Here is a 27,018-nt window from a genome sequence, read left to right as displayed (position 1 = left end):
CCTATACAGGGTTGAAAGCACTCTCTAATAAAGTGTCTGCAAAATTTAAAAAAAAAGAAGGAAAGAAGGGAGGGACGGAGGAAGGAAGAAAGAAAGAAAAGAAAGAAAAAAGAAACATCACCCCTTCCCTGAGATTATTTACTTGCACTTGACACAAAAATTGTCCTAACATCTGGTTAAATATATAACGAGTGGGACTTGAAAGGCACCCCTTGAAGTTGTGCAGCGCACAACCTGCACAGAGAAGTAGTGGTTTCTGTGTCGACCTTTCTCATTCCTCAGCTTTTGGAGTCCCCAGCATCATTCAGCTGGATCAAACTGACGAGTGTGCACTAGTCCTTAACCAGGGCCTGAGCCAGCCTCGAGCAAGGAGGGAAGCATGTCAGTGGCCTCAGCCCCATCACACCGTAGAAGCTAGAAGTCACTTCTCATGTCAACCAGATCAGGACTATGAGAAGCTAAGAGGGAGCTCTGAGGGCTCCCTAGAGACTCACTCCTTAGCTCTGCGGTCCTCTCTTTCCTACATCACACTCACCTCTTTGGGCATGCCTCTGTTTCTCCAGCCTCTCCTAGCCCCAGGTCACTGTCTTTGGCTTTGGGCTTAGGCTGCTGAGTTTCCCAGAATGCATTTTGCTCATGTCAAATGTTTAAACTGAGTTCCTCGGATTTCTGTGGGCTCTGAGGTCTTGCCTTGGTTCTCCTTTTCAACACCAACAGGAAAGAAGCCTTAAATGAGGAAAAACATCTGTGAGAGCACTTGACTCTAGACCAAGTTCATTTTTTCACGTAGTCTAAGTTAGACCATAACGTGGTGGTGATGGTGAGCAGGAGTTAGCGGCAAATTCAATTTACTTTATAACCTAATAATTAACTCCTCATATCAAAAAGAAGAGAAGAAAACCTGCTTTCAAGTTTCCTTCTCCCTCAAGCTTGTCTTTCTGTTATTATCTTTATCACACTCCTCCTCCAGTATCACATGGCTCCTCTGAGGAGTGGTCCACACCCCCTGCTGCTCCTTCCTGGCCAGTCTTCCGTTCCTGGGACGGTGATGTCTCCCCTTCCCCACGAATGTTGCTCTCTCAGAGACCACTCATGACTTCCCAATGGTCAAATCCAGGAAACTTTTAAGCCTTCTTATTTGACCACTTCAAAACTTTCTTCTCCTTTCGAGTTGGTGACATTATAATATTCTAATTCTCTATCTCTCTGTGTTTTCACTATTTCTTTGGCAGTTCCGTCTGCCCACGGCTTAAATATTAATGTTCTCTAGGCTCCTCTCCATCTGACTGTTCGTCTTCTGTACATCTTCACTTGGATATCCCTCAAACGTTATCCCTCAAATGTCTCAGAATTAGTGTGTCCAGAGCTGACACCATTGCTCCTTTGTCTAAGTCTGCCCTTCCTTTTCCACTCCCTGTCAAGGTTACCAGCAGCTACTTAATTGCCCACACTGGAAGCTTTGGAGTCATTACTTTCTTGAGATCTTTGCCAGATATCCCTGAATCAGAGATGTTTCCCTGGCTCCCCTGTACAAAATGCTAACCCCCACAGAACTCCCTACCCCTGTACCCCTCTTTATTGCTCTCCTTTGCACATATTACCATCTACATACTAGATATCTGTAGATTAATTTCTGTCTTCCCCATAAGAACAGAAGTCCATGAAGGCAAAGATACTCTTGTCTACTGCTATGTCTTGAGTGTCTAGAGCAGTGCCAGGCACCTAGTTGATACTGAATAAGTATTTGTTGAATGAATGGAAGCAATTCTGATTTCTTCCCCTGCCTCAGACCCCCATCTTCAGAAAGTTCCAAAGTTCTGCTGTTTTTTGTCTTGGAAATATTTCTCAGATCTGTGCTCCTGTTGGCTTCCTTCCCCAGGGCCACTGCCTAGGATCAGGACCTGCCAGCCCATCCGGAGAGCACTGTCATAACTTCCTGGCTGGTCTTCTTGCTGTGGCTGATTTTATAGCCCATTCTCTGCTTTATTAGGGAAGCTCCAATCTCTAAAGCAGTCCTGAGTGTCTCCTTCCTCTGCTTCAGTCCCCTGGTTGTTCACTCGCTAGATGCTCATTAATGTGGGCCTGACAGCCTGGGACTCCCTCTGGGGAAAGAGGTCTGGGGAGGGACACAGTTCTGTCTCATTTCAAAGTGAGGTTCAGGAAAGGATTGACACCCAGAGCTCACAGATGTGGGCACTGACAAGTGGAGAGCTGACGAATTGGACACAAGTGACGGATCCTGTTAAAAGAACACAGGAGAGATACATGGAGTGTGGACTGCAATGACTGGGGACCAGAGGTCTAGAATGAATCACCACAACAGAGAGCAGCAGCCCCACAGGGAAGGGAGGGGCTGGGGGGGATTCAGTCATGCTGAAGTGAGATAGGATTTCCACACCTGCCTACATTAAAAAACTAAAAATAGGGACATTTGGGGAGAAAAATAGCAAGGAATCTTTTGATTCTATGGATAGGGGCTACAGGGAGGGAGGTTTGCAGAGAAGGGTGTGTCTCTCACTCTCGGTAAAATTAGAAATAGAAAAAATTTATGTTGGGTATCCCAACCTTCACTTTCTTCCCTTTCCCCTCAGGCCTGTTCTCTCCATCTTTCCCTGCTATCAAAACCTCTTCCTTAGCAAAGAGTCTAATATATTTACCCACTTACATTTACCAGGCCAATGTGGCAATTTTACATGTTAGCAGGACCTCATGTCTGAAGCCAAATATGCTAAATACAGCAACCATTAAAAACAACAACAACAACTATATAATTCACTGTACCCAGCACAGGACTAAATACAGTGGTTGTTCAATAAATACTTACTAAAAGATGCTCAAAAACCATTACTGATATTATTAAACTCTGGAAACAATCCAAATATCCAACAGTGGAGAAACCATTGAAGAGCCCTCAATATGAAGAAATACTACATAGCTATAAAAGATTTCAAAGGACTCTTTAACAAACTGGAAAAATGCTTATAATGAGACGTTAGGCGCTGCTACACTATGTCAGTGATAAAAATCATATGCATACACAGAAGACTTAGAAAATCTGTGGGTATCTCTGGAATCTGTGGGATTCTTTCTACTTCTCTGTATTTTAAAATTATTTATCGTCGGTATGAGGGAAATATTACAAAAATAAATGTTGTGAAAGATAGATTTGGGGGAGGAAGTACTTTTCAGGGGCCCCTGTATTTCAGCCTGTTGGTTTGGCCCACCTGGGTTTAGTATACAGGAGGGGAGGGGGAGGGGTGCCAGCCTCTCCAGTAACTGGCTGGTTAGCCAGCAGAGAATGGGTTTTTAAAGAGTGATACAGCAGTGGAGAGTCTGACCTTTAAAGAAAAATGGAGTGCATGGTGATGTTGGTGCATTGGTGCTTTGAACATAGACAGGCAGCCTTCCTCTGGGAGGGTTTCACGGTGCTAGGCTAGTAGGCTAGTCCAGCATCTAGGACACCGTGAGCTCCTTTTTCTGCCTCACCTTTTGTTCCGTAAACACTCAAACCTTGCTCAGGTGCTGAAACATGTTTATTTTCACCTTGCTCCCCCACCCTCTTCTGTTTAAAATAACAGCTGGAAGATTCATTGAAACTCTTTGCGTTGGTACCTCAGTGATATTCTATATTAAAATCTTTAAGAATTGAGGTTGTATGCCCTTGTAAGAAAATATTATTTAATATTGTGCCTATACCATAAAACCTACATAAAAAATCTTGGTTATCTTTATAAAGAGGCCACAGATTCCGGCATTTATAAACAAGAAAACATTTTCCTGTAGTTATTTCTGAAAATCCCTACTAAACATCTGCGTTTTCCTTCTAACTTAAGTTGCTTCCCACCTCCTTCCCCTGAGATCTGCTGCCTCTTTGTGGGAGAGCACACTTCATACCCAGTATAAAACAAACAAACAAACAAATTAACAAACAAAACCCAACAACAGCAATCCCCCTCCTTCTCCAAATTTCTAATTTCCTGCACTTAAAACAACTAAGTCCTAGGCTATCCTTATAATTCGAGGATCTTAGGATCTAAATGAAGGATTCGACAACTTTGAAACCCTACACAAACCCAAAATTTTACTTTTATTATTTACTAGTTATTAAAGTATCCTACCTTCCTGATTAAGGAAGGTTGGATGGCAGCAAGGACCGCGGAGGCACAGGCGAGAAGTGTGAAAAGAAGAAATCCCAGTTCTGCCTGGAAGACTGCCTGTGAAAGAGCCCGACTCCTCCGGCAGTTCCACGCCGGGTTTTGCAGGCGGCCGCAGCTGCCTCCCCTGTCTCTCTTACCTCCTTGATGTTCGGCACTATTTGTGGCCGGCGTGGTGGAAGGACACAGTGAGGTTCTCACCCCCGCCCCCCGCTCCCATCCCCAGTTCCATCAAAGCGAACCCGGGCCAGCGCAAGGATCTCCGAGTTGCGAATGTGCTGAGGCTGGGACTGTCACTCATTCTCCGATCAGCGCGTGAACGCAGCTCGGCAGCGGCTGGCAGGAAACAATTCTGCAAAAATAATAATACTCAGCCTGGCAATTGTCTGCCCCTAGGTCTGTTGCTCTGCCGCCGTCCACACTCGCTGCAAGGGAGGGGGGGGCAGAGAATTTACCGCGGCAAGAACATCCCTCCCGGCCAGCACATTACAATGCTGCAAACTAAGGATTTCATCTGGACTTTGTTTTTCCTGGGAACTGCAGGTACATTTTCAAAATTAATATTCGCAATTTGATTTGCTAATTGCACCCTCCCCCAACTCCTCCCCCCGAGGAACGCTGTTATTTGGGGTGGTTTTACATGGAATGCTAAGAGTGGTCATTTTCGTTGAGCTGAGGAAGGAGCGCGTCGCCCTTGCTGCCCACCCGAACCCTCCCGGGCTGCCTGGACTGGGGCAGCCTCCCCGCGTAGAGAGCGCCAGGCGCCCCTCCAGCTCGCCCGCCCTTCCCACTTTGTGTGCCCGCTGCGCTGGGAGCGGAGCAGCCCGCTCCCGGGACGCTGCGGCCGCGCCGGCGATGGGCAGCGCTCCATCCCCGAAGGCGGGTGGCGGGCGGCGGAGCGGGGGAGGCCGCGGTTCGGTGGTGCAGCCGCACAGGCTCGGGTTCTGTGGGGAAGGGGCTTGTCAGCCCCGGTTCCGCGAAGACTGAACAATAAGGCCGGGGCAGCCGCCCCCGATCGTTATTTCCCTGGGTCTAATAAAGTGGGGCTCGCCGCCTTTGCGCCTTTAGCCCCCGCCCCGGCCGAATAACGGTTTGAAAAATGGGGCGAAATGGGCAGAATTTCAGGGCTGTGTGGCCGTTGTTGCACCCCCGTCGGTATGACGTTAGTTTTTCATTTGCCAAATATCTGGTTAGTTGCAAAGCCTGCTCTCGGCCCGGAGCAAGAGGGATGGGAGGATCGAGCGCCGCGTTTTGACAGGAGGAAGTGCGGAGGGGCGGAGGGCGAGGAGGGCGTGATCGGGGCTGCCTGGTGTGTGTGTGCGCGCGCGTGTGTGCGCGTGTGTGCCTTCACACGCACCGCGAGCCCCATGTTGCGTGGTGCGAGAGAAGAATGGCAGGTAGCCGCCCGAAACACCTCGCCCCAGTCTCCTTTCTTTGGGCGAGGTTCCCGACCCTGGCAAAGTGCGAACAATAGGAGCTGGGAGGAAGACAGTAGTGATGCTGCCGCGGGTGGCGGAGGCTGCGCCGCCGCCCATAAAACCTTGGCGGCAGGGAGGGAGGTTTATTTCATTTGGGGTATTTCCATCCCGGCCTCCCTGGAAGATTCTTCAGTGCGTGCCCACCCTTCCCTCCAGCTGCTCACCCCACCCCACCCCGCCCCACCCCAGGATTTGCGTTTTGGAGCTGATGGACGGGGAGGGGGAAGAAAAGGAACAGGAACCGGAGAGAGCTGGGTGGGGTGGGCAGACATTCTCGGTGGGGGGGCGTGTGCTGGGAAGCGCCCGAGGAAAGCCGGGCGGAGGGGTCTCTGTGTTGTGGCCGCCGCTGCCAGCTGCCGCTAGAGCTGCCCTAGACGGCCGAACCTGGGTGGGGGAGCGCGCGGGGCGGGCCGGGGAGCACCCAACGCGACCCCTCCCCAGGCGGCACGAGAGCCGCGCTCCGCCGCCACCTCCAGCTAACTCGGGTCCCTCCCATGGCGACCAATCAGAGAGAGGCTGGCTGGGCGGGAAGCCGCGAGAGGCTTTTATTTCGGCGCGGGTGGCGGCCGGGAGCTGCCAGGACAGTCTCCCGGTGCTCCAGCGTAACGGTCTCTCTCGCCCCACGCCGGGAGGAACCCCGCCCTGCGGCGGGGTCCCCAGCCTGCCCAGTTTCCGAGGAGATAAAATGGAGTCGAGGTGGTTACCGGGAGGTCTCCTGGTCTGGCCCGCCCGTGCTTCCCCACTCGTGCCTCCTTCACGCCGACTTGGAGCATCCCTCCCGCCCCTCTGGCACACACACGCCCGCGGAACCGTCCAGACCGAAGCGTGCTGCCTGGGAGGGCGCAGAGGCTGGGCGCACCGACACGCGTGCGCTGACCAGTGGGCAGGGGGCGAAGCTCTGGGCGGGCCGGGGGCGGGGCCTTGGCAGGGGTGGTGAGGAACCCCGTGAGGGGGAGGGGGAGGGGGAGGGGGGTCGGCCAACCCCAGCTGGCTTCTCGCTCTGTACCGGCCGTCCCCGGGTCAGCATCCCGCCCCCCGCCCGGGCATGCCCTTTCCCATCGTGTCCGTGGGATTCCCGGGCGCGATTTCCCCGCACTGCACGCGGGGGTGTGTGTCTGGGATGTCCTCTCTTCTAGATGGGGGCGTAACGGTAGAGACCTGATCTTTGGTAGGCCTTTAGGGGGGATCGACCAGACGTCCTTTCCAGCGTCGTGATGTGTGTAACTCTTGGTGTTGGGATCCCCAGGGAATTCCAGGTTGGATATTCAAGGCTGCCCAGGCAAGGGTGGCATTCTGACCGGTGTTCTCTGGAAGGAAAGCGTCCTCGTTCCTGGCCCTAGTAACGTGAGGATGGGAAGAAGGCAGAACGGGAAACACATACAAGGTTGCTTAACAAAAGAAAGAAGTTGAGTGGTTTTCCAAAGAGAAATAATTTTCCATTAAAGTATTGTTTTTACCATAGCTTAAAAAAAATGTAGAGTTCAAGTCAAAGGATCAGGACGAAAGTAAAAACGAAAACACACACACATACGTTTTGTTGTTGTTGTTGTTGTTGTTTGGCCTGCAGTGTTCTGTTGTCTCCAGGGACAATGGTTGCTCAGTCTCTGCTCCACTGGGCTCACATGAAAATTTAGATGTAAGGTGTGCTCACCTTAATATACCAAAGGAATCAGGTCTGCTGCCCCTTTGTCATTTTGGTGTCTTCTGCTCCTTAGGAATAAAGAGAAACGTTGTGGAATTACACAGCAAATTTGAGTTTATTCTAACTGCAGTTTTAGATGTTTTGTGGAAAAATCGTTTGATTGAATGATCTGGAATGGTTGTTAAGTCATACGTTTATTTGATAATTTTATAATCCTCTCTGCCAGTTTAACTTGGAAGAGTCAAGGAGTGATCAGGACTGCTTTTCTAACAAGTAGCATCAGATTAAGAACAAAGAACACATTTGCTACCCAAAAGCTAGCTTGCACTGTATTTATAGTATATATAATATCATTTACTAAACGAATTAAGGTATGTTTCAGCGAAGTTCGCTATGAATACAGTTATGGTGAGCTATATTTTTTCACTGGTTTTCATTTTAATATCAGTAATGTATCTTTCTGAACAAAATTTAACGGAATGTAATAAAGCCATATTTAAGAATGTGGGAAACCTTTTACAACTCTGTCCAAAAACCGAAAAGTTAATTTTCTTTCAACAACTATTAGCATATTTTAAAATATTGAAAATAACCTAAACTTTATTTAAAATTCAACAGAATTAAACGAAAAGAGAATAAAATCCAGACATTGTGGATGCTTGGCCTGTCACGTGTTTAATAGCTCTTGAGTTGCTATTCCCACTACAAAGATTCTAAAGATCTGCCAACTGGGGCTAAGTTTTCATTAGTCTAACACTTAACATTGTTTTTTAGAGTCAGTTTTCAAGAAGCTCCCCCTGTCTTCCCCCAACACACTGAACTTGATGATTTCTTTCCAGATACATTTACCCAGGGTCTGTTTTTTAAAAAATAATATTAAAATAGCAGAAAACAGCAGGACACATGCATGTTTAATAAAGGAGGTTCATCCAAGTCTCTATGCTGATTGATTAAACTAAGGGTTTGTTGATTTAAGTGGTTACTGTTTCTCGAGCTTGATAGTTCAAGAATTAAGGCACTAATTGTTTGCCAAAAAAAAATTATGGTGTGGGTGTGCTGTTTGCAAGGACTGTAGGTGCTTAGTCAAGGCAGCAGGAAGAGAGAAAAATTAGTCACTGGAACCCCGAATTCTGAGTTTTGCATAAGTGCTTTACTTTGGAATACATTTATCATTAATTGATTTCCTCAGATAGGTAATATGTCATTTAATGTAAGTAATCTATATTTTTTCTTAATAGGGAACAACATCTTAATTGCCTTTCAAAATAGCACCATTTCGTCATTCAAATACTAATCTTTAGACATGACAGACGTTTTTATTTGCTGCAGAACTCAGTTTTGTAAATTACAGACAGCATCTTGTAAACTTTACACTGCTTGAAATACAGGCTTTGGAATTTCTGATCCAAGCACTGAATTTTTAAGGCGACAAAGCCTCTATTTAATATTAGTTTGATGAATTCCCCACGTTTATGGTCTTCAGAGTTACAGAACTGGGGCTGCTTTCCAGACTGAAAGGGACTTCAGTGCTGCTGGCAGACCTCCAAAGATATTTTACAGACAGTTCTTCCTGTCTTGGTGGAAAATAAGTGATCGACTACCTGTTGCTAAAGAACGGTTTGAACTTTCCCTGCTGATCTCGGGTTTGTGGTGCTGGAGAGCAGAACCAATCGACAGGGAGGGGAGAGAAGGGACTGGCACCTGCCCCCGTCAGTCGTCTGGGAACCGTCACCCTGGGAGGAGACAAAGGCATTTTAAAAAGGCTCTCCTGCACTATTTAAGTATTGAGCTTCCGAGTACACACATGTCTTATGCTGTCAATATAAATATTTTAATGTAAATTCCATAACTGATGATTCTTCGGTTTAGTCACCTAACGGATATATAGGCTAAGAAACTTTGGGAACATTAAAAGAAGTGACAGGAAATTATACGCAGCATTTTTCCAGTCTTAAAAATGAGTTACAAATTAAACGAAATTGAAAACATGACTCAACAGGCCATGTAATGATAATAGCTCTTTGAGCTTTGAATCAAGAAGACTAAAGGTTAAGATTCCTTTAGTCAAAAAAGAAGAAATAATACGATTCAGAGGAGAATTTTATACATCTCTTCAAATGGTGAGTCTCTGAGCAATATTGTCAGAGACAGCCTCTTAGGAAGAGCGAATGCCCAAGGACCTCTCCGAGTCCTAGTGAATAGGTCTCTGTGAGATCCCAAGTTTTTCATATGAAAAAAACATGTAGTGAAACTATTATCCAGGTAGATGTACTTACTGCTGTAGAGCAGTGCAATGCCGAAGTCAATCTGAAGGTCAGAGGCACGTCAACTCTAGCCCTTTTTGTTATTACCTCTTGGTGCCAAACTTTAAGACCATTTGCTGATGTAGAGGGACGTAAATTATTTGGCGTTGCCAGTGGTGCCATTACACTCTTTTATTTCACGGTGTTGAAATGCTGTCTCTTGGCTGAAGATCCTCATTAGGGGCCTTGCCTTTTGATGTTGGCCTGGGTGCCAAATGGCGGCTTTTCGGGCACTTTCATTGTATCACACTGTTCGGCCACGTCTGCATGCAGCCACTGAGTTCACTGTTTTCAGTTAGGTAGACACACTTTTCCCTTCCTGCGGGATTAATTTAGCTTCCAGGCAATCACTCAAAGAGAACTATACTAGAAGGACAAGACATTTGGTCTATGTTGTGTATGTGTGTTTTTGATTTAAAAAAAGATTTTAATAAACCTGTTAGGCATTCGTTTTCTCTCAGATATATGTAAGTATGCTTGCCTTTCAATTCAAAGATTGCCTCACTGGTATGACTTGAAAGGCCTCTGTACAACTTGTATTCCACTGGATACTCTCCCTGAGTAGTTTTGATTTGGAGCTGCAAACCCTGGCAACATCTGGCCCTGTTTTCCATCCTGTATCATTCCTGAGAGATCTGATTACCTCACCATTTAGGAATATTCATAGTGGTATCACACTGTTGGAGATTGGGTTACAATAGGTATTCTCTTAAATACTTCATCAAATATATTGAGTGCCAGCTTTTTATCATCAGCTCTGTGGGGAATTACAAAGCACCGTGATGACCTAATTTCTGCTGTCAAGGAACCCTGTGAGTAAGAGAGCCTAGAGATTAAGTGTGGCCAGCGGCCTAGGGCCCTAGGGTGAAATCCCAGGCACACAGACCCTTTATTAGCTCTTTGATCCTGGGCAAGTCAGTTCCCTTCTCTAAGTTTGTTTCCTCTTCTGTGAAATGGGAAAATTCGTAACACCTACTTGGTAGAGATCTTGTGAATATTTTCGAATGCACATGAGCTGTGCTTATTAAGGAGAAAAAGGGATGTATATGGGTCTAGAAAAAATAATTATTCAGACATAATGGTCTTGTTTTAGACAGACTTTAAGAAGAATGTAATAGGAACTCTACTTCAAAGATGAGAACTAGATTTTTTTTTAATCTGTTTTTAAATATGCCTGCGTGTCTTGTTGGTTTATGAATACTTCAGAGAGAAAAGGGTCTCCTTATGAGGTTGAAAGCCGTTAGCACAGGGATGCATCTGGGTCTCATGGGGGCCAAAAGGTCTACAATTTTGAATGCCCTTTTTAAGGAAAATTCAGTACTCTCTTGCTTTCGACCGTTAGAACAGGTCATCAGGTCCCCATCCCCCCCAGAGCCTTGGAAGGACCCTGTGTAACGGAGGAGCCCATGCAAACTTCTGACCTGCCATAGCAACTGTGTTGGTCTCCTTGGGCCCACTCGCTTGAGAATACAAGCTAATTGTTCCAATGTGTTAAACACGTACCTTGTAAATGTTGTGCGCTGCTTTGAACATTAGAACCATGTATCAAAATCAAAGTTATTTTTGAAAAGAAAAAGCTATTTGACCTTTATTTTATAGAATATCTTAGGTGAGATCTGAGGTGATTTAATATGTCTCACTGCTGATATTTTTTGTAAATTACAAACTGGAATAAAATAAGGTAATTGGTATTATTATTCAAATGAGTCAAACATAAGTGCCCTATTGGTGAGGCAGGAAGAGGTTTGCCAGCTAAAGGCATATGATACTGGAGAAGAGACTGAAGGTTTAGCTATCAAAGAGGGAATAAACTGAATATATAATCCCAGTAAGTGTGTCTTAATCATCACTGTACAATTCACAGAGTGTTTGATACGCATTATATCTTTTAATCTTCATATCTTTTATTCGGTAAATATTTATCAAGCACTTATTGGGTGTTGGGTGCTAGGAATACAGTGGTAGACTAAACATAACATCATCCCTGTTACCTAAACGTACATCATCCCTATGTAGAGCTTCTAGTCTAATAGTGTGGAGGAATATAGACATTAGCAAAGTAATTCACACACATCTTTATAATTATATATTCTGATTAAAAACTAAGGAAAGGAGAAGGGTGCTATGAGAGATTATCGGGGGGGAAATCTTTCTTTGGGTAGTTGAGTGAGTGAGCAGGTAACGTTTAAAGAACTCTCTGTGAAGTAGGAAGGACAGACGCTCTTCTCGTTTTAAGGCATGGTTGATTGACTACTTAACAAACATTGAATCACGACAAATATTCCTGACTTCCTTAATTCAGTGAACCTTCCTGAAACCTTGTGATGGTCAAATAGTTTCAGGAATTGTGCTCAGTTTTGGGTTATGAAGTCAAGTAAGATATGCCTCTGCTTCTAGAGCTTACCATCTAGTGTTGGGGAGAGACATACTCTACTTACAAATAGAGACATGGATTAAATGCCATTGGAGCACAAGGAAGGAAGCAATTAACTCTGCTTGGGGCTCCCTTGAGCTGGGCGTGGGGCACCAGTTTGCCTTCACTGGATGGAACAGGAAGAAGAGGTGATTCAGCAGAACCAACACACGGAGATATGAATATATACAGTCACGTTTGGGGAACAGTGTTGGGTACCTGGGGAGAAGTGGCCAGACTTGAGGAGAAAAACCAGTTCTCTAAGGGCAGATTGTGTTAGGTCTTGAAATAGAAACTGAGTCTAAGAAGGGGTAAGTGATTTACACAGGTGAAGCTGGGACTATAACAACATTCGTTGGCTGAATTTCATCCTTTTTTAAAGTTAGGATAATTTGAATACATATAGCCTTGGAATACGAGCCAAGCAAATGTGAATTTGCTTGGCTTCTGGGCTGACCGATCTGATGGAAGTGAGGGGGGCAGTGGTAGGTGGAGGGCAGTATCAAGAGCTTTGGAGTCTGACAGGTCTAGGTTGAGGTCACTGTCACTGACATTCTGCAAGGTGCTGCCCTTTTGAGCCCGCTTCCCCTGTGTAAAATGGAGAAAATGACACCTCCCTTACGGATTTTGGTGAGCTTAAATAAAATCACATATGTAAAACAGGTAATATGCTGTAGGTACTCAATATACCTATACCTTCTTTTAAAAGGTTCATCCTGCATGGAGGTTTTATTTGAAACCTTTATTAAACAGGTGTGCTGTGAATGTGATGTGCAGAGTTCTGTGCTGGAGGCTGAGGGGAAAAACAAAATACATTTAAGCAAGTTATACCAGGCCTGCAGAGGCTTTCAGATGGCTGGGGAGAAACCACTTACTTTGTTCAAACACTTAATCCTGAAAGGTACTATGTGAATAAGTGCCTAGAAGGAAGGAGACGGGTAATAATTGTGAGAATTGTTCGGAAAGGCAAAAATTGTCTTGGTTGGTTTAAATGTTTGGAAAAAGATGTGGCAGAGCTAGTACTTGATCTGAAGCTCCGGGGACATAAGGATAAATAAGAGGAGGAAGGACCCAGCTCTCTGTAGGAGGAGAAGCATCTAGCTAGAGAATTATTGGTATTGAAGAGCAGCGAAAGCAGATTGGATATTGGGACAAATCTTATTAAAATTTTAAATGCTGCGCAAAGGAGAGGGTGCTGCTGGAGATGTAAGAGAAATCATTTAAAAAATATTTAAGAGTATAGTCAACTACAGCAATTGAACGTCTGCTGTGCTAGGCTGTGTGTTTGTTGCCAGCTAGGAATCAGCAGAGAATTAAGTAGGAGCAAATCAATAGAGATCGTTGCAGTCCTTAAGGGGAGTTTTGGTTTTATGCGGCAGCCACTATAGTGGCTGGACAAAATCATGAGTTGGTAAAAGGATTTTTGCTGCATTATGAAAAATCAGCTAGATGATGGAGGACCCAGAGGCTAGGAGATAGGAGAGCCAGTTGAAGCCGCTTTGAAGGCCAGTGAAGTCTAATGAAAGTCTTTTGCTTGATGGGGTAGGAAGATGTGTATGTGGGGAAATGAACTGTTGGGCTTAGATTAAAAAGATTTGGGTTCAAGATTTCTCTCTGCCACCAACTGCCTAGAGAATCTGTGTGAGTCACTTAATATCTTCGAACTGTAATTTCCTCATTTGAGTAGGAGAAGCAAATAAAATAATGTATGTGAATGCACTGCAAACCAAAACACTTCACAACTCTACCTTTTATTAATAGACGTGTAGCTGAAAAGTCTTATAAAAATTAAATTCTATATATCAGAGGGGCTTGTTAAAGAAATCCAACTGCGATATATTTTAAAGAACAGATACACTTGTAATGGCTTTGGATAAGGATAAAAAGGACACACACAGCTGACATGTTGGAGATGACAAATCAACCAGAAGAGGTAGATGTTAGGTCCAAAATGGTAGCTGACTGAGAGAGAGAAATAATTTTAAGCTACAAACCCAAGGTAATGAAATAATCATGGTACTGTCAGTATGACGGGGAATTGAGAAGAGGGGTTACCTTGGATGAAAGATGGATAACCTCAGTTTTATACGCATTAGGTTTTAGAAAAAATTTGGGCATCCTAGTGTCTTAACTTGTATGCAGGTTGTGGGTGGTGAAATCTATTCAGTTGGCTTCCACTAGCATTAAAAAGAAGGAAGGAATAAAAGGAAGAAAGAAGGAATGGAATAGAATAGAAAAGAGAGTATGTCTTATGTAGTGAGGGTAGGTATTGTTTTGTTAAACTTTTGTTGACCCGGTTGTGATGGAAAACATATATCATGTTATGACTCAGGTCAAAAAAGTTAGAAAGCTAATCCTCATAGATGGAGGAATATAGGACTAGAGAAAAGGTAAAACTATCTGTAGTGCAGAGAAGGGACAGGATAGAGATTTAATGGGTTTTGGAGGAGAACGAGAAGAGAAGTAGTGACAGTGAAAATACTTACTGAGCATCTCCGAAATCTGTTAGCTGCAGATGTAAAACAAAACCCCCAAACTCTCAAGTACAATTCCTTGATAGCAAGAGAGCTTACTGTCTAGTGGAGAAAGAAAAGACAACTGGGAATACCAGGTGGCATTTAAAGCCAGAAATGTGGCTAAGATTGTCGAGGCAGGATAAAGATTACCTGTGCACCAGGAGAGATTGGAACTCTTCTCAGTGTAAGTGAGCTCTGAAGGAGGTTGTAAAGGAAGGATTTAGCGTGGATGAGGTACATTACTTGGGTGTTTGCAAGGAAGCCCAGCTAAGGAGACCAAGAAGACTGAGAGTCGTAGTAGTCTATATTTTTATCCTCTTTTGGTGGAGAGAAAAACACCATGAATTAGAACACGTACATTGTGGAGTCTTTATCACACCTGAAGTATTTATGTTGTTGTGTTTATGTAGCATCTAGAATGATATCTTGTCCATAATTTAGAAAGTGATATTGAACAAAAAAAGGTAACCAGAGCCTCGTGGTATGAATGCCTAGGTAAGAGAAGGATGATAATGTTAAGTGGAAGAGTTGGAAACAAATAGTATTTATAAGCATGATCCCAATTTTGTTTTAAAAAATCTCTTTCACTTCTTAAGACTGGAAGAAGATTAATTTTTATACTATCTGAGCTTTCTCTAATGAGCTTTATGTTCAGATTGCAAAACAAATAGTGCAATAAAAAAGAGGTGGGTAAGAGTATAAGGAGGATGAGACTCAAGCAGCATCTTTGGATTTGGAGGAGAGTGGTGATCTTAGAATAATTTCAGCTGGATGGTGAAATTCAAGTTCTTAGAATCAAAGACTGAGTAAGAGCTGATATCCCGGGCACTTGACCAAAATGAAGGGGAGAAGAGGTGTTCGTTGGGAAGGCTTTAAGCTGAGGGCCATCTGGGCACATGTACCTGCACACTGAGGGAGAGAGCCAGAAGAGGTTGGCGAGGCAATGCACCTACCTTTTAAAAAATTTCAAAACATTTTTATTATTGCCAAAGAAATCCCATGCCCATTAGTCATTACTTTTCATGCAAAATCTTTTGAAGTCTGTTCTGCCTGTCACATATTGGATGCGTTGCTTTGATCAGATCAGCAAAGGAGTGGAAATGGTTGAGATTGACCACTTTTCTAATGTTCTTTTATTCATATTTCATCTGCAAGTGTCCATTCTGTCCACATGAGAGACTGCCCATCACCACTTAAGCTGCAGTTGCTGTATGATGTTTAGATTTAGGGCACAAATGGAAACCTTAAAGATCTGCTATCCTGAGCATGAGAAGATCTAAATTCAATACAAACACTTTGATTTAAGTTATAGTTATAAATTATCTTCCTTTTTTTTAGATTGGGGTATAGTTGCTTTACAATGTTGTGTTAGTTTCTCCTGTACAACGAAGTGAATCAGCTATATGTATAAATATATATCCCCTCCCTCTTGGACCTTCCTCCCCACCCCCCCCCAATATCTTCCTTTCTTAATTTAGCATCTCTTTTTGGTGTTTTAGCGGCAGTGCATATTTTAGGGCGCTCTCTGTAGGTCTTTTATATCAAACTTGATTTTGAAAGGTGGCTCTCCTGCTGTCCATGGCCTTGATCCAGTAATTTAATCTCTCCAACACTCAGTTTATTTATGTGTGAGACAGGGATAATAATACCCACCTAAAAGGGCTGTTGTGAGGACAAAATGAGGTAATTTATACAACTGTCTGGCACATAGTAAACTCAGTCATTTTTCCCCCATTTCCCTTCTTTCTGCTAAAGTTCACAGTGAAGGGGTGTACAGTTAGTGCTGGACTTAGATATTGATTATAATTAGAATCACAAATTTTCCATTTATTTTTCATCCTCTGAGAGTTCAGCATTGAACTCACCGTGAGTTGCAACTGAGTTGGAAACGCTGTGGCTCATTGCTTAGCTGCTTTACCTTCCATGAAAGCAAAGTCATCTTGATTTTGAGAAAAGTGGAAGTTTAAAACACAGATTGGTTTATATAGATTCTATTTGCATAGAGTTAATGTTAAATCTGTCAATGGTGGAGCCATAATATTTGAAGTAATGGTTGCTGATAAAGAACCTACTGGTGATACTTGATTAATATGGAAATCATTTGTCTGGTAACCTTTATTTTTTGGAACATGAAGAATGAAGAATTAAGGGAAAGAGTGAAGAAGTGAAGGAATTCAGCCTCTGGATAGCCAAAATACACATCCCCAAAGCCCATGCACTGAATTGTACACACTTGACTCATAGGGAAGCCCTAAAAGCCCTTAAACCTTTATTCACAAAGAGCCCATATATTCTTAATTAATTTCCTAGATTCTACCACATTTATAAAGATTCCTAGATTCAGATTAGAATCAAATGAAACATGACCACTAGGTACAGGTACACTGATGGTAAGAAGATGTAGTAACTTTGAATGGACGGAAAAATTATGAATCAGACTCAAGAACACAAAAAAGCATGTCAGTCTTAGCCATTTAGTATTTGGCTTAAAAGGAAGCCCTATACAACACAAATGCCAAGGGCATGTCTCTAACACAGTGTAGTATAAATAATGCCTATTTATGACTAAACCTCATTTTCAAGCAGCAGGCAACAATTATATGGACACAGTTCTTGAGCATGTGTCTTTAGTGTTCAGCTCTGTACTAGGTGCTAAAGGAGTTAAGACTGTTTTTCCATATAGTTGGAAAAATAAATCAAACAAACGTAGGTACCATTATCTTCACCAATGGCAAGTTGGAATGAAAGAGGCAATGTAGTTAGTGTTACTCATCTGGAAAATCTACTCATGACACATTCTAATCCCCAAGGATTTAGGACAAAGGAGATTTCATATTTCATTCTTATAAAGTGACTTCGTTATACTGTTTGGCTTCTCAGCTTGGCTTGAAGCCCATAGCTATTTATTTACCATTAAGATAAGGTGGGTCAGCTAGTTTGTTTCTTCTCTGCTAAGTTATACTAAATATATCTTGAGATTAAAGATCCTAACTAGTCAAGCAATTGGACTTAATTGGTTGTCATGCCTCCCTTCTCTCTTGAGTTTTTTACTTTTAGCAGAATGAAATGTCCATGTTTAAAAAGTCAGTTTTGGGCTTCCCTGGTAGCGCAGTGGTTGAGAGTCCGCCTGCCGATGCAGGAGACACGGGTTCGTACCCTGGTCCGGGAAGATCCCACATGCCACGGAGCGGCTGGGCCCGTGAGCCATGGCCGCTGAGCCTGCGCGTCCGGAGCCTGTGCTCCTCAACGGGAGAGGCCACAATAGTGAGAGGCCCGCGTACCACAAAAACAAAAAACAAAAAACAAATGACAAAAAAAAAACAGTCAGTTTTATAAGACTTGTAACAAAAAACATTAGTCCCCTTCCCCAACCCTTTCTACTCCTTCTTACGCCTCCAACCATTGACTCCCCTAAAGTAACCACTTTCTACTCCTTTAGCTGTTTCCACGTTTTTTATCTCCATATTTATACTTTCTTAATTTTCAGTCTCAGGTATTATTTATTGACTTTTTCCTGTACGCACTGCCCACCACCTCCTACTTCCTTTACCTTGGCCTCCCAATATAGCATTTTTTCTATTTTTGGTTAAACCAATCTTTAATGTTTACATTATTATGACCAAGTAAATATTTTTCACAGCTGAGCCTTGATGTATGCTATGATTTTATTCCTTCTACAGTTTTCTGGATTTTTTTGGAGTTTATTATGGCCTCAGTTTTCTTTAGCTTAGTTTTCTACATACCCATCATTAATTCATGGTCAGGTTCTCAAACTGAAGTATATATCCCCTCTCAATATGTTAAAACATGGTTATCTTTTTTCTTCCTCTCAGACATGTATCCTAGACCTAACCCTTTTTTTTCAGTCTAGACTATAAGTTTTCTAGGCTGGTGGCAGTTAATTTATATTTGCCTGATACATAATTCTCTACATTGGAAATTGTTTTCCCTGAGAGTTTTGGAGGTGTTGCTCCAGGTTTTCTAGCTTTCTGTGTTGCATTTGTGAAAGCCAGTGCATTCTAATTCCTGATAATTTGTATGAAACTTGTTTATTTCTCCTGTAGAAGACTTTAGGATCTTTTCTTTATAGTGTTCTGAAATTTCACTATGATGTGCCTTGATGTAGGTCTGTTTTCATTTATTGGTATAGATTCTCAGTGGGCCATTTTAGCCTGGAAATTCATGTCATTCAGTGCAGAGAAATGGTCCTACCTCATTTATTTGCTATTTTCATATCTTTTTAATTTCTTTTTCTGGAACTCTTATTCAGAAATTGGATTGATTATCTGACTTTTCTTATCTTCTATCTCTTATTATTCATTTCTTTGTCTCACCAGGCCCCATCCCTTATTTTCTGGGAGGTTTTCTCAGTTTTTTGCCAATATTTCTATTGAATTTTATATTCAGCTGACATATATACCATATAAAACACATAACTATATAAGCATATAGTAAAAATTTCTAAGAGCTTTTATGCGGTCTTGATGTTTCTTTGGTAGCACCCTCGTCTTGTTTCTTGATGCAATAATCTTTATATTGCTGAGTATTTTAGAAAATTTTTCTGCTTCCTGTATTGTCTCTTTTTCCTTTGAATTCCTCTTTATTGTTGGGTTTAGTATCTCTGCTGTGTTTCATATCGTCTCATTTCATTTCTGAAATTCTAATGGTCCCTGGCTGTCTATTGGTAATTAAGGGTGAGACACTGAAAAGCTGTGGGGAAGCTCCATGTGGGTGGGCTTCACTGCAGAGTGATTCTGCAGAGATCTGGTCCCTTGGGTGGGGGACGTCTGCATCCACTCATTAGTACCTGTGTTTTGTCTTGTGCTGATCAGCTGAAGAGAATCCAACATTTTGCAAATTATAGGGTATAAGTCTTCTGACTGTTCTTTTTCTCTAAGCTGAGTGGGAGAAATGGTTTGGGGGTATTTTATTCAGTTGTCAAGATTTCATTTAATCCTCCAGTTTGCAGTGGGGCATTCTGCCCTCAACAATGCCTGGTATCCCCAAGAGCAAAGTCCCTGTGATTTAACTCTCCATTAATAAAAATGCAGTCTTTTACTGGCGTGAGGAAGAGTGCAGGATGGGAGATAAGATAAATGGCTGCAACCCTCCTATGGGGTATGTGTGTGTGTGTGTGCATGTGTGTGTGTGTTGGGTTGAAGTTAGTGGTGTGAGAAGGCGTGTGGTAAGAGAAGAATTGTGAGTTTTAATTTTGGAGCAGACTGTGAGAACCCTCTGGTGACCCGTCTCTTTCAGTGTTCATAATTGGTACAAGTCAAAGCCTATTTTTGAAATCTTTTATCTCACATGGTTTAGTATGGAATTTTTGAGATTGGAAGAAGCTTGCACAGTTCTTAAAGGAAAAGGTAAAGGCTCCAGGGGTGCGTCAAAGGCACAGACTTAAGAAGATGAATGTTAAGGCAACTTCAAGGGAGTTGACAATTCAGGGAGTTAGGGCCTGTCTCAGATCGTTGAAGAACCTTTTCTGAACTAAGGAGCCCTCAGAAGATGCCAGGGTGGCCTGAGCTCCCACATTTTTTTGGATATAAAGACATGGGCTTGGCAGTGATGCTGCGAACCAGAATAAGAGCAGTTTCATGAACACATTTGCAAATGGCTGTGTCCCAGACTTGTTGGGTAGCAGAAACATTCACTTAATTTAGTACTTACGGAATAACTACTATGTTCTGTGTAGTTTGTCTAAGATGAATGAATTCAGTAGTTTCGTAAAAAATTCTAAACTACTTTCTGAACTGTTTTTGGTTACATTTGTAGTATTTATTCCTGTGGAATGACACCAAAGACAACCTTGAAGTGTCAGAAAAAAGATAACCGAGAGTTATTTATTCCTTTCTCAGATTTTCCCTTTTGTGTATGTAACTTAAAGTTACTCATGACATGTTTAAAATTTAAAACTTTCATCCAAGAAAACCATCTGTCATAATGAAGCAAAAAAGGGACATTGTGTGATATTCTTTGAAGATAAGAGATTGAAAATGAGTCCATTAACTGCCCTTGATTACAGTTTGAGGTCATTTTCAGCTAAATTGGTTTTGGAATCAGAATTTAAATTACTGGTCAGGCTCAATTAAGATAACTGGTCATGCAGACCGTTCATTCCCCTTCCTCCCTTCTCATAAAAGAATATATTTATGGTTTATAGTTCTTCACAGCCATTATTAGGCATTATTTTTTAGAAGATAAAGATTTCACACATTAATTGATTTAGGTATTGGAGAGTAGTTTTGTATCTAAATAAGAAACCTGGATAATCATTTATTATTTGATTTTCTAGAGATATTTACACCAGACAATTTTGAAGTCACTGGGAGGTAAATCGATATATTACTCTGTTATATTTTTGCTGCCCTGTTCAATATTAAGAGAATAGCTATCACAGACAACCTCGGGCATTTACATTGTATTATTTAAATACCATAACAATCAGTGTTTAGTGCGGTATATTTTCAGCAAACATAAATTATAAGTATGTATAATTATTTTAACAATGTAGGTATGAGTTTCTAAATATTAAACTTTTTGTTTGTAATGAGTGGGTTTAAAATTGTATTCTCTTTTAACTAACTCAACAGGAGAGATTTAAAATGAGGAGTTCCACTGTTAATTTAGTCTTCACTTTCATCTTTTTATTTACTTATAGACTAGAACAAATAAATTCGTCTGTTTCTTTTGTAACTACAAACTTCTTAACTTGGAATTTAAAGGTACAAAAGAAGAAAACAGTGTAAACCTACAGTGAATATGGTGGTGATAAATATGGGGTTGGTTACGTATCTGGTGATGTCTGGAGAATCTGGGCAGGTAAGGGACTTGCACTAGCTAGACACTCCAACTTCACAAGGAAACAACTTGAATGACTTGCTGATGTCCCTGAAATGATGCTCTTATCTATCCTAGAAGAAAACTGATGATATGCAGGTGTCACAATCAACTCCTCTTGTCCTGTCATCACATGCCCTGGGATTTGGGTCTATTGGTAAGAAGATGGATTTGATTTAGGCCGTAATTAGTATTGACCTACATATAATTTTGAAATATTTTGACTGAAATTCAGTTTGAAACCAAAAGTCTCATCCATATATAACATCGTGTCTTAAAACTCTAACTATAGAGGTTTTTAAAAAAATAAACATAAAAATCAAATTTACATTTTGACGTTTAATACATTGAATAGAAAGATTCATATCCAGAGCAAAACATTTGAGTTGTTGATGATTTTTTTTGTTTGAAATATTAGGCGGGAAAGTCAAGTAGTTGTATGATTGGAATCTCTTCCTGACACTAGGTAGATGGAGATAGGCCACCCCCCCAAAAAAGAGACACAAGTAAAATTTTTAGTAAGGAAAGTCTAATATTATATCTGCTAGTTTGCATTTTCTTGGAAACTTTGGTAGAAGTCACCAAGGAAACATGTGATTAGAAATGCTTCCTAAATTATTTTGAGATTAAATGTGCGTATGTATGTAATCTGTAGATTCCATTTTCTTTGTGATATTGTTTTATTGAACAAATTCCATTTAATTTTCTATCAAAACATAGCCTTAGCCTTATATTGAATTTAACAATAGTTTGTAAAAATCATAAGTTTTATAAAGGCACACACATATAAGTTAGATGGGTTACCATTAAAATGTAATTTCTTAGTCTTATTTTGGAATTTATAATAAATTTTTAAAATCACGAGTTTGCCAAAGGTATATGCCAGTCAGGTCTTGCTATTTAAAAATGAAGTGCTGGGCTTCCCTGGTGGCGCAGTGGTTGAGAGTCCGCCTGCCGATGCAGGGGACACGGGTTCGTGCCCCGGTCCGAGAAGATCCCACATGCCGCGGAGCGGCTGGGCCCGTGAGCCATGGCCGCTGAGCCTGCGTGTCCGGAGCCTGTGCTCCGCAACAGGAGAGGCCACAACAGTGAGAGGCCCGCGTGCCACACACACACAAAAAACCCCCCAAAAAAACAACAACAAAATATGAAGTGCTGTTTCTTGAAAAGAAGGTATAGCTTGAATCCTGTTTCACACAAGTGAGTTTCCTAGATTTGGGGGAAAAAAATTAATATCTTGGCATCCATGGTTGACCATAGACTTAAATATAATACAAAAAGTTTCAAAATCTAAATTGTCATTGTTTACAAAATATTGGCAAATTAGAGCTAAAGCACTTGGCGTTATTGTTATTGTGTAATCTGTTTAAAAATAAACAGTGGAAATAATTGTAGAAACCTCTGGGTTTAGAAAAGCTTGTTGGTGGTTCTTCACATCCTCCTAAAAAAGCAGGCTGTCGTTGCATATTAATCACTCTGTGAAAGGAAGCTTGCCTTATTTGCATTGTGCATGCACCAAGAAGTCCAATAGTGTGCCTGAGAAAAAAATGGGGGGATTGTAATTGTTGTTGTCAAAAGGGTTTTTATTCCATTCAAGTGGAGAAGCTGAATGCTGGAGAATTAGTGCAGTGTTTTGTGGAAGAAGAGTCCCTTTTGCCCACTGCATTTCATGTGGTGCAATCCCAGTGGGTTAGGATCCTGAACATTGGGGTGAAGAGGAGAGGCCTCATCTTCCTCGGATGCAACCGATGCCCCTGTAGGTCTCTGTAATTTTCCAAGAACTTGTTCTGAATCCCAAAAGAGTTAAATTGAGATTTTGGCGATATTTATAATATTGGAAATCTCAGGGGAATTAAACATGAACCAAAAAACCTCTGCATCTTAGTGTTTATGTTTTGGGGTGTAGGGTAGAGATACATAGTATAAAATTAAGTGAATTATGTAGTAGCATTTTTTTGAGAAAATATGTTATTTAGTTAACACCTTGCAGATATAATTTGCCCCTCAAATTGATTTTAAGTGATTTCTTTGAAATTATTTTAATAATGGCATCTTTGCTTCATTGTATTTTCAGACTCATTGGTTAAAAATAAACACTGAGAATAAGCAGCAGAAATGTTCTTAATGTTATTGAGGCTTTCTCTTAATAAGATCTCATTATTAGGTGAGCTACTTTTAGTTCATCTGTGTTTCTCTCCTTCCCTGGTCAAACACATCTCCCTGAAGCCTTTTCCTGGTCTCCTAATTCTACTCAGTTCTAGCTGGCACCAGCCTCGTGAGCCAGTATAGTTTCCAGAACATTGACATGTACATTAGTTATTTTGGAGGTCTGTTACTTTAGGCTGGTTTAGTATCCTTTACTTGTTTTTAGCATCTTTAAAAAAATTCTGCACAGTCTATGGCGTTCCCAATTAGACTTTGAATTTTACAAGGGAGGGAATGTGCCATTATCTGTGTACACATCTTTTGACAAAATGATTATGTGTAATCATAGAGACAAAACTTATTATTCTAAATGGTTTTGTTGAATATTAGCAGGTGGTTAACTGATTTAAAAAGTTGTACGCAGGTTTTACTTGCCTTTGGTGTATTTGGCTTCAGTGTAAGTCCTTTTTATTGCCTTCTTTAATATTGTACAGATTTGGTTATTTGACAGTTGAACACAGATCCTCTGATGATACCATTTATTTTATTTGAATTGCTTCCTAAAATATTCATGTATATGGAAATTGTGTTTAATTGGGGCTCATGCAGAATATTTCATAGACACATTTAGTGTGTGTTTGGGTTGTTATTCTAAAGAATGTCAGGAGCCAAGATGTAGTTTGAAAAAGTGGGACCAGTAGAGGCTGAAAAAGCATTTGACAAAGTGTAACACCTCTTCATGATATAAGCACTCAATAAACTAGCAATAGGAAGGACTACCTCAGTCTGATAAAAGGCATCTGTGAAAACCCAGAGCTAATCTAAAAGTGGCCAATAGGCACAGGAAATATACTTGGCATCATTAGCCATCAGGGAAATGCAAATCAAAACCACAATGAGATACTGCTTCACACTCACTAGGATGGACCTAGACAATATTATGCCTAGTGAAATAAGTCAGACAGAGTAAGACAAATACCGCATGATATCACTTATATGTGGAATCTAAAATATAATACAAATGACTGTATATGCAAAACAGAAGCAGACTCACAGACATAGAAAACAAACTTCTGGTTACCAAAGGGGAGAGGGACAAATTAGGGGTATGGGGAGATACAAACTACTATGTATAAAATAGATAAGCAACAGGGATATATTATATAGCACAGGGAATTATAGCCATTATCTTGCGATAACCTATACTGGAATATTATCTGCAAAAATACTGAATCACTGTGCTGTACACTTGAAACTAATATAATACTGTAAATCAATCAAGTATACTTAAAGACAGATAATAACAATGTTAGCAATGATGTGAAGAAATTGGAACCACCATACACTGCGGGTGGGAAGGTAAAACGGTGCAGCTCCTTTGGAAAGTAACCTGGCAGATCTTAAATAAAGTTACCGCATGAACCAGCAGTTTCACTCTTCTAAGTGTACACATACGTCTGTACCAAAACTTGTACACAAAGGTTCATAGCAGCATTATTAATAATAGTCAAAAATAGAAGCAACTGGGGGCTTCCCTGGTGCTCCAGTGGCTAAGACTCTGCACTCCCAATGCTGGGGGCTCGGGTTCAGTCCCTGGTCAGGGAACTAGATCCCACATGCTGCAACTAAGAGTTTGCATGTTGCAACTAAAGATCCTGCATGCCACAGCTAAAGATCCCACATGACGCAACTAAGATACCTGGCATGGCCAAATAAATAAATATTAAAAAAATAAAATAGGGAGATTAAAAAAAAGAACACTGAACCATTAACAAAATAGAAGCAACGGAAATGTCCATTTACTGATAAATGGATAAAGAAAATGTGGTGTATCCATACAATGTAGTGTTATTCGGAAATAAAAAGGATGAAGGATATATACTATAACGTGAATGAGCCTTGAAAACATTATACCAAGTGAAAGAAGCCAAACACAAAAGACCACATATTGTATGATTCCATTTATCTGAAATGTCCAGGATAGGAAAATCCATGAAGATAGAAAATAGATTCATGGCTGCCTAGGCCTGGAGGGTTGGAGGGAAACGGGAAGTGACTGCTGATGTGTATGGGTTTTTTGGGGGAGGGGTGATGAAATGTTTTAAAATAAGACAGGTTGTGATTATGGTTGGACAACTGTGAATATACTAAAAACATTGAATTGTATAGTCCATTTGGGTTAACTGTATGATATGTGAATTATATCTCAATAAAGCGGACACACACACACACACACACACACACACACACACACACACACAGCTGGCATATGCTGTCATTTGGAGGGAAACAAATGAACCAGAGTTTTTTTTTCCCAGTGGAATCTATGAAAGCCAAAGAGAAATTTGTTATTTTATTAAAATTAATTTTGGTAGATGAAACAAAAGATGGTATAAAATATAGAGCTATGAAACTAAGCATCACCCAACACATCTGTTGATGACATAGCATGAGACTCCGTGGTATAAAAGTTTGAACATTGCTTTATTCTTTCATAAGCTTTCAGTTGCCTGACTAGGATGGAGCTCTTTATTTTTTAAAGATATAGACCCCCTTAAAGATAACTGCCTGAAGGGAAGGGGTTGTCATTGGGGAGGGTCACATGCAAGCCTTCTGGGGGGTCTAACAACATTCTGTGTCTTGAACTAGGTGGTGGTTTCTTGAGTTTTGAATTATATTTGAATTATATTAATTCATTAAGCCGTATGTTTTCATGCAATGCATTATTCTCTGTGTATCATATTTCAAAATAAAAAAGCTTACATTAGAAAAACATAATCGCCTTCCTTGAGACATTAGCAGTCAAATGAAATGTTAAATATGGTATTTAGTAGCATATTAAAGATCAATAGCACATATTTATGCTAGCATTTTATTACACTAAATAGATGAAACTTCCTTTGGGTAACCCACCGCCATCTGTTTGACCTTGAAATTTTATGCCAGTAAAGTTTTGTTTCCAGACTTCCTTGAGCTTTTATACGATGTAGGCTTGGCTGATGGCAGCATCTGTGAGCTGAGAGAGGCCAATATGGATTTTCTCCTCTTGAACAATTCAGAGTGGTGGTAATTTTTGCCCTCTTGGTGCAGAGATGGTGCTGTGGGAGACCCGAGAAGATCGAGAAAGGAGACTTGGACAGTTTCTTCCAAGAGAGTAGGCGAAGGAAGAGAAGGAGAGGGCATGGAGGCGTAGCCTCTGAAAGTCACACGGATTCACCAGGGTTAGACCAAGGAGAGGAAGACGATGAGACAGCAAAGGGAGACAAGAGGCCAAACTGTGGACAGTCTTGCCAGCTGGGCCAAGGCTCTTGCATGTTCTCTAGAGATGCATGGTTCTCAAGGGAGAGAGTTCACGTGGGGGATAGGGAAGCAGCATACCATGGTCTTGAGGTAGGTGTGAGAGTTTTATGTTTATCAAAAGGGGAATTTCTCAAAAGGCTAAACATAGAATTACCGTATGACCCAGCAATTCTACGACTAGGAGTAAACCCAAGAGAATTGAAAACAAGAACTCAAACAGATACTTC

General features: G+C 41.5%; 1 protein-coding gene across 15 annotated transcripts in view; it reads left to right on the top strand.

Moving 5' to 3' along the window:
- The first annotated feature begins 4,381 nt into the window (after positions 1-4,381).
- NCAM1 (neural cell adhesion molecule 1) overlaps positions 4,382-27,018 on the top strand; it is a 315,556-nt gene continuing 292,919 nt past the window's right edge. For all 15 annotated transcript variants that reach the window (XM_082659893.1, XM_082659898.1, XM_082659905.1 and 12 more), the window contains exon 1: positions 4,382-4,697. In XM_082659893.1, the coding sequence (XP_082516019.1) occupies positions 4,646-4,697 (52 nt within the window). In that variant the 5' untranslated portion in view covers positions 4,382-4,645. The remainder of the gene's footprint in view (positions 4,698-27,018) is intronic.

This window comes from Grampus griseus (genome assembly GCF_964374135.1).
Source record: "Grampus griseus genome assembly, chromosome: 8".
Classification (NCBI taxonomy): domain Eukaryota; kingdom Metazoa; phylum Chordata; class Mammalia; order Artiodactyla; family Delphinidae; genus Grampus; species Grampus griseus.
The sequence above is the reverse complement of the archived record's forward strand: the minus strand, read 5'-3'. Positions and strand labels throughout refer to the sequence as shown.